Source organism: Lytechinus pictus, chromosome 12 (genome assembly GCF_037042905.1).
Source record: "Lytechinus pictus isolate F3 Inbred chromosome 12, Lp3.0, whole genome shotgun sequence".
In the NCBI taxonomy this organism is placed as follows: domain Eukaryota; kingdom Metazoa; phylum Echinodermata; class Echinoidea; order Temnopleuroida; family Toxopneustidae; genus Lytechinus; species Lytechinus pictus.
This window is the reverse complement of record NC_087256.1, coordinates 25268619-25282320: the sequence shown is the minus strand read 5'-3', so window position 1 is coordinate 25282320 and position 13702 is coordinate 25268619. Positions and strand designations below refer to the sequence as shown.

Genomic DNA, 13702 nt, shown 5'->3' with positions numbered 1-13702 from the left:
AAAAGAATATCATTTACATATAAAATAAACAAAAGCGGCCCTAAGACTGAACCTTGTGGAATACCGACATCAATATTCATGTGATTGGATTCGACACCATCGATCACCACATACTGTTTCCGATCGGATAAATAACTGGCAAACCACTGCAGTGGAATACCACGAACCCCATAATAATTCATTTTTTTCAAAAGAATGTGGTGATCGATGGTGTCAAAAGCCTTGGATAAATCCATAAATACTCCACAACAAATATGACCCCTATTCAATTCCTCTAAGATAAAATCTGTAAAATTTAATATACTGAGCGATGTGCTAAAATCTTTACGGAAACCAAATTGGTCATTAATAAGAATCTTGAATCTATTTAAAAAGTCATACAATCTTTTGTGCATCAGCTTTTCTAAAATTTTACTGAATACTGGTAATAAAGCCACAGGCCTATAATTTTCAATATTATCCACATTATTTTTTTTATATATTGGTATAATCTTTGCAAGTTTTATACTGTCTGGCACGGTTCCTCTAATAAATGATTTATTAAACACATCACACAAAGGATGGACAAAATGATGAATACATTGTTTCACAATTTTTGGAGATATACCATCCGGTCCACATGCTTTATTAATTTTAAGAGATGATGATATTTCTATAATTTCGTTTACAGAGACCGGCTTGACAAAGAAGGAGTTGAATTGTTTATTTGGTAAAAAATCATTAAATGATTGGGTTGATACAATTGAATTTGATATCTTTTTTCCTACATTGACGAAAAATGAATTAAAATATTGAGCAATATCAATCTGAGAATCCAATTTCATGTTTCCATGATACATTGTTTTTGGTATATTTTTTTGTTTTTTGTTACCTAATATTGAATTTATTTGTCTCCAAGTTTTTTTCAAATCACCCTTGACATTGTCAAACAAATCTCTGTAGTGTTTTCTTTTAGAAAATCTGATAATGTTGGTTAGATTGTTTTTATACAATAAATATTTTTTCTTATGTTGATCACTTGGTCTCTTTAAGTATGTTTGAAATAATCTATGTTTACGTTTGACTGATTGCAATATTCCTTTTGTGATCCAAGGCTTTTTATATCTCTGTTTCTTAACTACATTGTTTACCCTCATGGGAAAACATTTATCATAGACTTTATAAAACTTTTCAAAAAATATATTATAACATTCATTTGCATCTTCACAATTATATCCATCTAACCAATTCACAGAATCTAGTTTTTCTTTAAACATATTTATATTTGCATCATTAATCAATCTATTCTTTTTAAAGTTATTAACATGATGATTACATACTGATTTATGATGAGAAATACAAAATATAGGGAAATGGTCAGAGCAGTCACTATAAAGAATACCAATTTGCTGCTTCCTTTCCTCATTCACAGTATTAGTATAGATATTGTCAATTAAGGAAATTGTGCTATGTGTGACCCTTGTTGGTTTTGTTATTAATGGATACATATTATATGAAAACATAGTATCTAGGAAAAAGTTTGTTTTGTTGTGAATACCATAATTGATCAGATTTATGTTATAATCACCCAATACATATATATCCTTCTTCTCACATTCTAATGTATCAAACATTGTTTTTATTTTCTCAGTAAAGGGTGTGATATTAGTGTCAGGACGACGATAAATACATCCAATTACAACTGATTTATTATTTTGAACAGTTTCAATAAACAAGGTATCAGCATACTCAGTGGATGAAGAAAGATCAGCAAGAACTGTATATTCTATATTACATTTAACATATAAGGCTACACCTCCACCTGTCTGTGTTGGTCTGCACACTTGCACTAATGAATAACCATCTATATTGAACATATCAAAATGAGTAGAAGGTTTGAACCATGTTTCAGATATTGCTATAAAACTAAATTCATGGTCAATAGATGACAACAGTATTTGAATCTCATTAAAATTCTTAGGCAAGCTTCTGGCATTCAAATGTAACATAGAAATATCTGTTTTTGTATACTTATATTGACTGTTAAAAACATCACAGAAGGTATATTTACAATTGTTTTCATATAAAGCATTGCAATCTTCATCAGATAAGATATTTTCAACATCAAAGTTTTGAAATGGTAAGTTCATATCAAATGGATTAATTTTTAATTTCAACAGCTTATCAATGTCTATACCTTTGTTAAGATTGAAAAAAGTATACATTGACCAAAGAAATTCACAGTCATCATCATAATGATTGAATGGAAAAATCCCAGATAAACAGTTAGAACACAATGAAGTAATGGAAGAGGAAGAACAGTACACACACACAGCCATACACACAACACTCACTCTTTATTTAAAAAAAAAAGGCAGATTAAATGAAGACTTACTACAAATAAGTAACATGAAACACACCACAGACTCAAGGAGCTTTCAAGTCCAATTTATATATATTCAGTTAATCAGTTTACAGTTTGCCAAGTTCATCTTTGCATTTAATCAATTGCTTCATTGGATTCCTATTACTTGGAGATGGATGCTTCACTATGAACACACGACCATCCATGGTCCATGAAGAGTGGACCTTTTCATGTTGCTTCGCTGCCAGTAGAAGTTCATGATTGCGAGCCGTCAGATCTTCATGAATTGTAATCCCACTTCCTTTCAACTTTCTTCGATTTCCTAGAAGTTTCTGTCTTGCGCGATATGAGGTCATCTTGACTATAATGCCGCGGCTCTTCTTGGGATCTGCGGGTTTCTTGCCGACACGATGGCTACGGTCAATGTCACAGGTACCGATGTCAACACTAATTCTCTTAGCTATGTCACAAACTACAATATCAGTGTCTTCATTAGGGCGGTGAGGAACTCCAAAGATCCGAAGACATGTTCTCCGTGAATATTGTTCAAGATCATTTACTGTAGACTGTAGCTTGTTGATCATGTTGCTTTTTAATTCAAGCGATTCTTGAAGTGACCGAACCTTTCGACTTGTGTTGTCTCCATCAACGGTGTGATCCAAAAGAGTGGAATCAAAATTGTCGCATCTAGAAGTAAGACTCTGTACTGAATCATTTACTTGAGACTGTAAGTCATAAAGAAGCTTGTCAGTCTTCTTCGTTGATGTTTTGAATTGTGATAAATCATTTTCTTGTGTATCCAGTCTATTCATGATTTCACTCAGTTTGTTATCAACTGCTTCTGCTATAGCATCCAAAAATTCTGAACTCTCCAACAGTTCTTTCAATACAGCTGCTACCATTTTTTTCGTAGACATTGTGTGATGTGTAACTATATCAATAATAAACTCTAATAGTGCAGTTAAAGAGCGAAAAAGCAAAAAATGTCTTCAGTTGAGCACACACTCACAGACAATCTCGAAGCAAACTAGCATTGGCGTGCAAGTTCAGCTCAGCCAGGCTTAGCTTAGAGCAGAGTGGCAAGACTAAGCAGCAAACCACAACACATAATTCGGTATATGGGACCGAAGTAGTAAAAAGTGTCAAAAATAATTACCAAGATGTGTACAAAGGTCCATTTTCCATCTTCATCATCAAAAAAATGTGCTCCCGAGTGTGGCAATAGTGAAGTTATAAGGCAGGTTACATTATAAAAATAGTATATATATGAAGATAAAAGTCAGTAATCATAGTAATACGATGGATACAACGATAACTTATCGTTATAAAAGCCCCATCCTTGTTTTTCGGATTAACGAACCTTCGGAATTACGAACCTTCGGAAATACGAAGCTTCGGAATAACCGAACCTTCGGAATTACGAATGTATGCGCAGATTTTGTTCTGTCAAAAAAAATATTAAAGGCTTGTTTGAGTGGGGGAGACAGTTGCTTTTTGAAATCTTGAAGGAATCCCAACAAATTTGGTACCATTGGAAAGCTTGTGAAATAAGAAAAAGAATGGTGCATAAATCAACTCATGATGTCAAATATTGACAGAGATATTCTGTTTAAACGGGAGAATGTGCAGATTTTTTTTACAGCAAAAAGTAGATTTTCATAACTTACACAAAATGCAATGAATGGGACTGTGTAATACTTTTTTTAAAAGTGCAATGCGCTGCTATGCGGGGCAATGCATGCCCTTGAATTATACATCATTTTATCCATAAGACTTCAAAGTTTCTCATGGTATAGGTTTCTATAGGGTTTTTCCTCCTCCTTTAATGGCTTTATATTTGTTTTATACATGGGTGCACAGACAGATACAAATTCTGAAAGTGGCATTTTCACCGAACTCCCTACTAGTAGTCTCCTCGGTAGACACTTGGTGTTGAGAAAGTTAAGAAAAATTAATAAGAGTGACTGGTGTCAGTGACAGTGATCCTTTCTTGTTGTGGTAAATGATATTCACATATTATGTTCATTGGTGATTATTTAGCACATAAAAAACAGGTTCCCCAGTCACTTTTAACTTACGAACAGCTTTGTAAAACACCCACCCAGGCCCAGTCCAAACAACACGTCAGCAGAAATTCAAAATCTAACTTGGTTACATCCTGATGTTTTTAACTTTTCTGTGTTGCATTTTTACATACGTATTTCTCCTTCGTTCATGTGGCACAGACAGAACAATGACCCTCTCAATAGAATAGTTGTGGATGACTTTTACAAAAAATTATAAAAAGGTTTAAATATTTTTTAAAAAGCAATATTGGGAGACAATTCCAGTGTTTCCTTTGGAAATTACTCTTTTGCTCATTATCGATCTCATCGACTACAAAAAATGTTTACAAAATGCGAATCTTCTCTCTTTTTTGGACTGAAATATTGTACATAGTTTCACTTCATTTCAAAATAGTATGATATGAATGAGGGAATATTTTGACAATTTTAACTAAGGGTGTTTTTGGGGTGATTTATTTTTTTTAACTGTTATCCCCCTTTTGCACAAAGGTTAAATGGAACCGTCCGTATATTTATAACATTTAAACATTTTTTTTAATGTAATGACTAGCTCGGCCCTAAAATGTGGTAACTTTTTTTCTTTTATCATTATCACATTCTCAGCCATACTTTTTAGATCTTCTACGGAAACTGAAACACAAGCACCAGAGGGAGCTACGGGTCCTTCTCCTCGGCCTTGACAATGCCGGCAAGACGACCATTCTTAAAAATCTCTGCAAAGAGTCTTATGAGAACATATCACCGACGAAGGGGTTCAACATCAAAAGTGTTAAAAACAAAGACTGGAATCTAAATGTATGGGATATAGGAGGTATGTAGCTTGATATGACTGACTTGCAGAGCAATATTCCAAGCTTAAAAAATAGGCATGGTCAAAAGGTCAAATGTTAAGGGCCACATGTAGGTCATTATATTCTTGAAAATATCTTATTGTCATGAAAATCTTGTATCGTGTAAAACTAAAGGATCATTTATAGTTCCAATAGATGGGTTAGATTGAACTCTCTTCATGATTGCAGTGATGATGTGATTAGATCTTAGATGTTAAGTGTGTAATATCTTTCAAATCTGGCAAAGGTTGAATCATGACTTTGGGCGAGTGTCACAGACAGTGAATCCATCCAGTTTGTTTTTAAGCCACTTTATCAGACATGTTTCACATTCATTTGTATCCATAGTAGATTCAATTGAATTTCATGAATTTTATGAAACAATTGCAGAGAAAATGCCTCTGAGTTGTACACACATAACATCCATATTTTAAATCAATTTCAGGCGCACTATCACTATAAATGTTTCTTGTGAAAATCTCACTGCTTCTAATATCTAATACTTTTCGTATTCTGTACCTATAGTATACAGTATGCCTGTATATCTCCCTTTCTCAACAACTTAGCTTGAAAGTATATACAAACCTTTTTCAACATATGATTGAGTGATGAACTGAGCAGTAAACTCTAAGCCAGTATCCTTACAGCTTTCTCATCTTCTCTTTCATTTAAACAGGGCAGAGGAAGATTAGACCGTACTGGAGGAATTACTTTGAAAACACTGACGTTTTGATATATGTGATAGACAGTGCAGACAGAACAAGATTTGAAGAAGCAGGCGAGGTGAGTTAGTCCTTCCAAATCTATCCTTCATAATGCAGTTATCATAGCAGATATATTTATATGAATATAATAATAATAATAAACATTCATTTGTATAGCGCAGCTTTTATATGGATATATTCATCAGCGCTTGTTCAGAGCTCTTTTTACTTATGTCTACACAGCATATTTTCTTAACTAAAGAGATATGTTTTTAATTTTGATTTGAAGAGAGCCAAGGATGGAGAGCTTCTTATATCAATATATCAATATATATATATATGTATATGAAATAAAAGTAAATAAAACCATACTACTACATATGTTTCCATCCCTCTTTAGGAATTCAGTGAACTACTAGAGGAAGAAAAGTTACAGGGAGTGCCTGTGTTGGTGTTTGCAAACAAGCAGGACCTGGTAGGAGCCGCTTCGGCTTCTGATCTATCCGATTCTGACAATTTGAATTTACAAATACTTCGAAACAGATCGTGGCAAATCCAAGCCTGTTCTGCGCAGACGGGAGAAGGCCTAGAGGTAAAGTCGCTTCTAGATTTTCATCTCTATCTTTCATTGAGAAGAATAATGTACTTTCTCTTTACGAGGTGGAGACTAGTCTGCATCCACAGACCTTTTGTTTAATTGCAATGAGCATAGTGCATAATGCAGAGTCTGAAGTAGTGAGACTAGATTCACTATGTACTTTGGCTGCCTATTCGACACAGACTTCTTCTCCTGTTTTGTGGTGTGTTGGCAACCAGTCAAAAAAAGACTATTTTTGCCACTGCTTTCATTTGGAGCCTTCTTTGAGAGGATGAAAAGCTTCTTTCCCTTCATCCTTTTTTTTCTACTTTACTTTTTTCCTTCTCATTTTTTTTTCCTTCATTTTTTTCTCCTTTTTTTCTGTTAATCTTATTTTTTCTTTGTCTTTTTTCCTTTTCTTTTTCTTCTTTTTTTTCTACCTCTTTTCTTTTCTTTTTTATTTCCTTTTCTTTTTTCGGATTTTCTTTTATTTTCTTATGCTTTTTCTTTTTCCTTTCTTTTCTTTTCTTGCTCTTTCTTTTCTCATTTTTCTTCTCTCTTTTCTCTGTTTCTTTTCTGTGTGGAGAGTGTGGAGTCTGGTCTTCACTCTAGACATTGCATTCACTCTAGACAAGGTATAATTGGTAAAGTGTCAAATTTGAGTCTGTGTTTGCAGACTGAGTAGACACCATGCTCTTCTATGAAAGCAAGTTAAAAAGGGTTCTTTTTGTAATGGAAATTTCGGAGGGCTCTCTTGCAAACTTAGGAGTGTTAGAGTTTATAGTTTGAGAATGAATCACTTTTCTTCCTTGTGTATATTTTCCTTGATTGTACAATAGTCTAATATGGAAATAACATCCTGGTTTAATAATAGACAGTATAATAATTGTTGAATTCATTTCCTTTATTCGAATTTTATATTATGAGAGACATGTATCTGAATTTTAGATTATATTATGTGATAAAAAGTTATTTATCCGCTAGTGATCATGTTACTGCAATAAAGGTCATGAAATCAGGCAAAACATTTATGGGTAGTCCCATTCAGACAGGCCAACTGTTCCCTTTGTAGAGTATTTAGGGGTTTTTTTGGTTATGAATACACCAATACTTTTTTGTATGATTTGTTACTTTTTTTTTTAAATTTTTGTAGAAGGGTGACAGGTCTGCCCATTCATGAATTTATTTGTGCATTACCTATCAGTAGACCTGAGTAAGTTTCATAATGCTCCAGCATACTACACTGTAGTACAATCAACATTTTTCAATCACTTTGGAACAGTTATTTCAGTAATTCAGTCTTATATGGAGAACTGAAATTTAATCTTTAATAGATAAAATGCCAGTTGCAATTATTTCAAGATGAGTTCTTACAGAATGCAATAAAATGATCACCCAAGTGTCTTTTCGCATAACTAAATAAATATGTGCCAAACTAAGGATTCTGGAAGAAATTGTGTCATTGCTAACTTAAACCCAAATAAGCTTGGGAATCGAGCAAATTTTGGGGTCCTTTTCTAAGTAATGATAATACACTGTCTCGCATGTGCTATTCTGTGTTGGCGATCTACAGAGTGATCGTTTTCAGTTTAGATTTCATGATTTCACAAAGTTCAGTCTAGAACTGTACCAAATCTAAATCTACCATGATATAGTGACATTTAATCTTCGTTTTAGATACATTCTTGTGTAATCAGTGTTTTCTCCAACTACCTTCATTTATCTTTTTAATCTGTCCCAAACAGGCAGGATTAACGTGGGTTATGAAGACGGTGAACAGCAAAAAGTAGAGAGCGTCTAGCATTCAGCCCTTGTATACCAGGATGGTTGCGCCATTCTAGGAGAGAGTTCTCCTTATTCCATGCTGCCATCCACATTGGTAAGATATTTGGTTAACTCCTGTTATAAGAACACATTCAGGATATTGTTGTGATCTTCAGGTTGAACTATCTTTCCTTTGCATATGAAGCAATTTGCCAGCCAAAGACTTTAAAGATGACAATCACTGTCCTTTGCTTATGTTAAATATCAACTCCCATAATGCAACGGTGGATTACCTAGCCAGACTTATGACTTGGTGGTCATGCTACATCCGTGGTCACTGCCATGGTTAAGGGGCTTTCACAATTGCTTGTGAGATCGTTTGCGATCACTTGGTTACAAAATATGATGCACAGAATCGCAGCAGTTGTAAGCAGTCACACCACCAATTGTGAAAGGGGCCAAAGATATCTGTGGGACGTTGCAAGAAACTTTTGTTGGGTCAGATGCATAAAAAGTAGCAACTGCTTTTGCTAGGCCTTTGCTTGATTCCGTATGCATAAAAATGAGCGAGCAAACGCTTTTCCTAATAAGCTCAAGCAATAACCTACTTTCCGCTAGCATTTGCTTGACGATTAATCTATTTGCTTAAAACCGTATGCATAAAGCGAACTTGTTGCTTGTGCGTTTAAGCACTTGCTTGGGTTTTTCAAGCTCCGTCAGAGCAGCTTGAGCGTTTGCTTGATCAGGGCGTTTGCATTTTATAATCATGTTTATGCACCTAGGAGAGAACCCTGAGGGGTACAGTAGCCTTCATGTACATGTTTTCTTCCTTCTTGACATGAATCGAATGCTAACTATATTAATTCATTAAATAGAAACAAGTTAGAAGAATAGTTTGATATCACGTCCAAGGAAAAAAAATGTAACATGATAGAAACGGCATATTTTGAACTGCCATATCAGGGAACGACTAACATTCGAGTCCCGCCTTTGTGTTTTCACCAGCGTGACGTTGCTATTGTTCAAACTGCTAGCAGTTGCTTTCTGAAGGCAAGAAAATTGTTCAAGCACAAGCAAAGGGTTATGCATACGAAATAAAGCAGCTGCTAAGTCTTGATCTTTTGCCTTGCTGGCAATTGCTTGAATGTAATAATTGCTACTTATTATGCATATGACCCAATTACTAGCAATCAATCATATGTTTTGCAATCAATCACTAATTCGCAATTGATAGTATGCTTCTTGCAATAGAAAATACGAATTAATTGCTGTATTTAATTATTGATAACGCAATGAAAATTTGTGATCAACCACAAATAAGTTTGTTATTACTTGGTCTTCATCTATGAGGCTTGAAATACATTTATGTGTAACCAGGTGGGTGTTTCATAAAGCTGTTCGTAAGTTAAGAGCGATTTTAAGAACGTCTGGTGATCCTTACGCACTAAATAATCACCAATGAACATTTAATGGTGAATATCATTTACCACAAGAAAGGATCACCAGTCGCTCTTAACTTTCGAACAGCTTTATGAAACAACCCCCAGGTCCATTTCTGGCTGTTTCTTAGGCAGAAATTTCAGGAGGTATGTATGTGGCTCTTGTGGGGGGGGGGGGGGTGGTAGTTAAGACTGATATTTTTTCTTGTAGGCATTTGTAAGAAGACAGACATTTCTGGGGATAAAAAAACAAGATAATGAAAAGAGAGAGGTCTGGGACTGTAGATCTATGATACCTTGATACCACTATTAGGACCTGATGAAATGAAAATAAAAATGGTGTCACTAGAAAGAAAGCCGTCTTGCCTGCACCCTCCTTTAAATATTCTGGTGCCACTCCTGAAAGGCATTGTTATCTTTCATTCATTTGAAACGATGTACTATCTATCTTTATGCAAAAAGAGTAACCAACGAATCTATTTTGTGAAAATGATGAAAAATATCCACATTGATAAAACCATTCTTGTTCTGCTGTATCAGGCTCTCATACAGAGCATATTGACTTACAACCTGCTATGTTATTTTGGAAATGGTAAAAGAAAGAAGGGTCTCGATTAGGTCGGGTGAGACGAGTGGCACAGCGAGTGGTTGGAAAAGATCAGCCTGATTTAGACTGTCTCTTTGAATAGAGAGTTTTGTCAAAAACTAACAAAGCCATGAAAGATTAACTGATCTGAGCTATCCTCTCAATACACAATATTCGTTCAATCGATCCGGAACCCGTTTAAATGTCCCACGAACTAATGTAATGGGTCGCAGTTCCGCCAATCTTTTGTTCCAAACTATTTACTTGTATAATCAACTTGTTAGAAGATGATCTTCCCACAATATTTACAACTACTGTACTTAACTACACACCATCTGAAGGATAACAACAATACAATAATGATACTTCTACTCCTCATGATAATAATAAAACAATGTACTACTAATAATAGTATAAAGATAATAATAATGATAACTGTACTGAATATTATAAGGATAATGACATACATATACATATTTTTTGTTATACATATATGAAATAATGATAACGTACAGGTTATATGAGAATCCTCTTTCAACATGAACGCCCTGACTTCTGGTGAGGAATCATACTTTTGTTTGTCTGTTTTACATGTTTTCGCATCCTCTATGTGTGTTTCATATATGTTTGTAATGCTGGTGGAAAGCACATTTCTATGAACTTGGACTACAATAAATATGAACTTATTGAACAGTTTTGTGGATTTTACCACATTGCCAGGATATCTAAATCAAAATAGTAAATTTTACATTCAGTTTGTTGACAAAGACTGTTGTTCCATATTAAATGACAAAGCAGAGTTTTGATCAGTGCCAAATATTTGTTCATTTATGATTTTAATACTGTACTTCATTAATTTTTAACGATTTTTATTTCTTAGCCCTTTTAACATTTGATTTTGGGGATCATTTTACCTGCCTCTGTTTATTTAAATTGAGAGCATTGTAAACAAAAATGCCTCCATTCTTAGAATGAATGTACAGTTTATGTGTAATTATTTTGATAAATGTTTGAATATTTTTTTTGTTGCTTTTTTGTGATATGATTGTACACCGAACTTGCATGAAATGTTATCACCTTGAGTTACATATCCGTCTCATTGAAGCATAACTTGTAAATAACATAATGGATATTGATCTGATATTTTAGTTTGTAAAGGATAAAGAGGTATACAACTATGACAGATGGTAAGCGCTGCAGATACACATACATGTACGGTAGCTGTAATTATAGTATACCGGTATTCAAAACAATTTTTTCATAGAATTATGAGATAGCAGATGTGGCAACCAAGATTTATGTTTTACTTGTACTTTTATATAAGTACCAAAAGAGTGCTTACTTTGAAAGTGGTGTAAAAAAAAGTCCCCATTTATATGCAAAGAGAGAGGTGACTATATAACTTTTATTTTTCAGTACTTAATTTTATCATTTCAATTTTTCATAAAGTATGAATGATTTTCACTTAATCGCAGTAAGCTATGATAATGGTGATTTTACATAGTTTATAAGGAATCAGGTCATATTTTAGCAACGTATTTTTGTAGCCAAAATGGGAATATTTTTTAATAAATGAATAAATAATTTCATACAATGCAAAACATTAGGTGTTCTGGAATGTCCATTGGATGAATGGTTAATACCTCTGTGAAAAAGTACATGTACATGGCTATTGCCATGAGTGTCAATGCACGATAATTTTGGGGGGAAATGCTATTTGTTCAAATGTTTAATTAAAGATTCCTTTTAGCTGCATAAAAAATTATGAATTATGAATATTGGTCACTTTGCCATCAGTAATAAATAGGTACATCTTAGTAGGTGTCACTTTCCCAAGGGAGTGGGAGATGTGCAGTGGCAGTGCATACATCTAGTCATGGGCAGATTCGGTACAGCACCCTTTTAAAGGAGGGGGTGATGTGAAACAATATATCTTTCCCCCCCCCCCCCACTGCTTGAATCTTGGAATCTTTTACATTGTATCTATTGCATCTAGTGTATGGACATGTGTACATGCAATGTGTTAAATTTATTTTTTGATTAAAGATGGATGTATTGTTAGAGTACTTTTGATTTGTCAAGTGATGAAGTTGGACAATGTAAAGCACTTTTGCCTGTATTCTGAACTGAGGTTTAATCTGAAATCTGGTCTTAAGTTGTGGTGTAACCATGGATATAGCCAATTTGGGACACAAATCTCTACAGTACAATTTCGATTTATGACCTCATCTGTCACACACAAGTCATCCAACTGTCTGGGAACGATAACAGAACTAGTTTTCTTGGCCATTATACTATGATGAAAGGGCACAGCGAACATGACAAATTTGCAATATTATTAACAAAATTATGACATTTTCCTCTTCCCGTAATTTTAGTACAGTGCAAGGGCGGAAATCTCTCCCCAAAGGTAAGGGGGAACTAGGGGCTGAAAATTTTGACAAGCAAAAAATAAAAAATAAAAAGGTTATCACCCCAAAAGTAAGGTCATCTCCCCAAAATTAAGGTCATCTCGTCCAAAATAATGTTTTATTTCGATTTTGAATGATGTATTTCTTTCCATCATAAAAGACCAAAAATAGTAGGGGGACATTTGATATTGTGTCCCCCCTACTATTTTGGGTAGGGGTGACGCGTCCCCCTGTCCCCCCTCTGATTTCCACCCATGGTACAGTGTTAGACCTTTGTCTATGAACTTAAAGTGAACTTCAGTAGACAGGCCTATGATATAGTACACTCTAAAAACAGAGAGTAAAAATTCACCCAATATTGGGTAGAAAGGGAACATGCATGTTTGCTGGGTAATTTTCCCTCAATATTGGGCCAAACGCATGTTTGAAGGGTAAATTTTAACGCAACATTGCGTAAAATTTACAAAATATTTGGTATCTTCTTACCCAACAAACATGCATATTGCCATTTTACCCAATATTGGGTTAACCCTTTTTTTAGAGTGTAACAGTTTAGAAAATTATGTATTCATAAAGTTACCAAATTTTACAATATTTCTGAATCAGTGAATGTATTCGTAAGATTAAGTTAGATGTATATTTCTTTTAATATGTATTTATTACCTGTACTTGTATATTGAAATTTAAGTAATGATTCTTCATTTTTTATTTCTTCATTTCATCAAGAAATAAAAGAGCTTTATAGCCAATACACATTAGATGGTGGTTTTCGATTTTTGCAAGAATGTATATGTGTCATACAGCACTTGTTCATTATAATCATTGCAATGGCTTGTGATTTGATTCTTGGTCTCGGCTTTTGACGGGGGTGAGGTGTTTGCAGAGATACAGAGTTCAGCAATTATTTTCAATGCTTTGTGTATCATACATGCACTGACATACAAACGGGGGGGGGGGGGGACTTGGGGAGCCAAGGATCCC

General features: G+C 34.3%; 1 protein-coding gene across 1 annotated transcript; it reads left to right on the top strand.

The window, feature by feature from the left end:
* Positions 1-3643: 3643 nt before the first annotated feature.
* Positions 3644-13479, top strand: LOC129272315 (ADP-ribosylation factor-like protein 3). Its single transcript, XM_064107198.1, has 5 exons — positions 3644-3769; positions 5014-5221; positions 5917-6023; positions 6345-6536; positions 8267-13479. Exons 1-5 carry the CDS (start codon positions 3644-3646, stop codon positions 8309-8311), a joined length of 678 nt encoding a protein of 225 aa, XP_063963268.1. The 3' UTR covers positions 8312-13479.
* The last annotated feature ends 223 nt before the right edge of the window (positions 13480-13702 follow it).

Coding starts and splice junctions, on each gene's coding strand:
- LOC129272315 (XM_064107198.1), top strand. CDS start 3,644: ATGGATACAACGATAACTTATCGTTATAAAAGCCCCATCCTTGTTTTT. Junction 5,222..5,916: donor AAATGTATGGGATATAGGAG/GTATGTAGCTTG, acceptor TCATTTAAACAG/GGCAGAGGAAGATTAGACCG. Junction 6,537..8,266: donor AGACGGGAGAAGGCCTAGAG/GTAAAGTCGCTT, acceptor TGTCCCAAACAG/GCAGGATTAACGTGGGTTAT.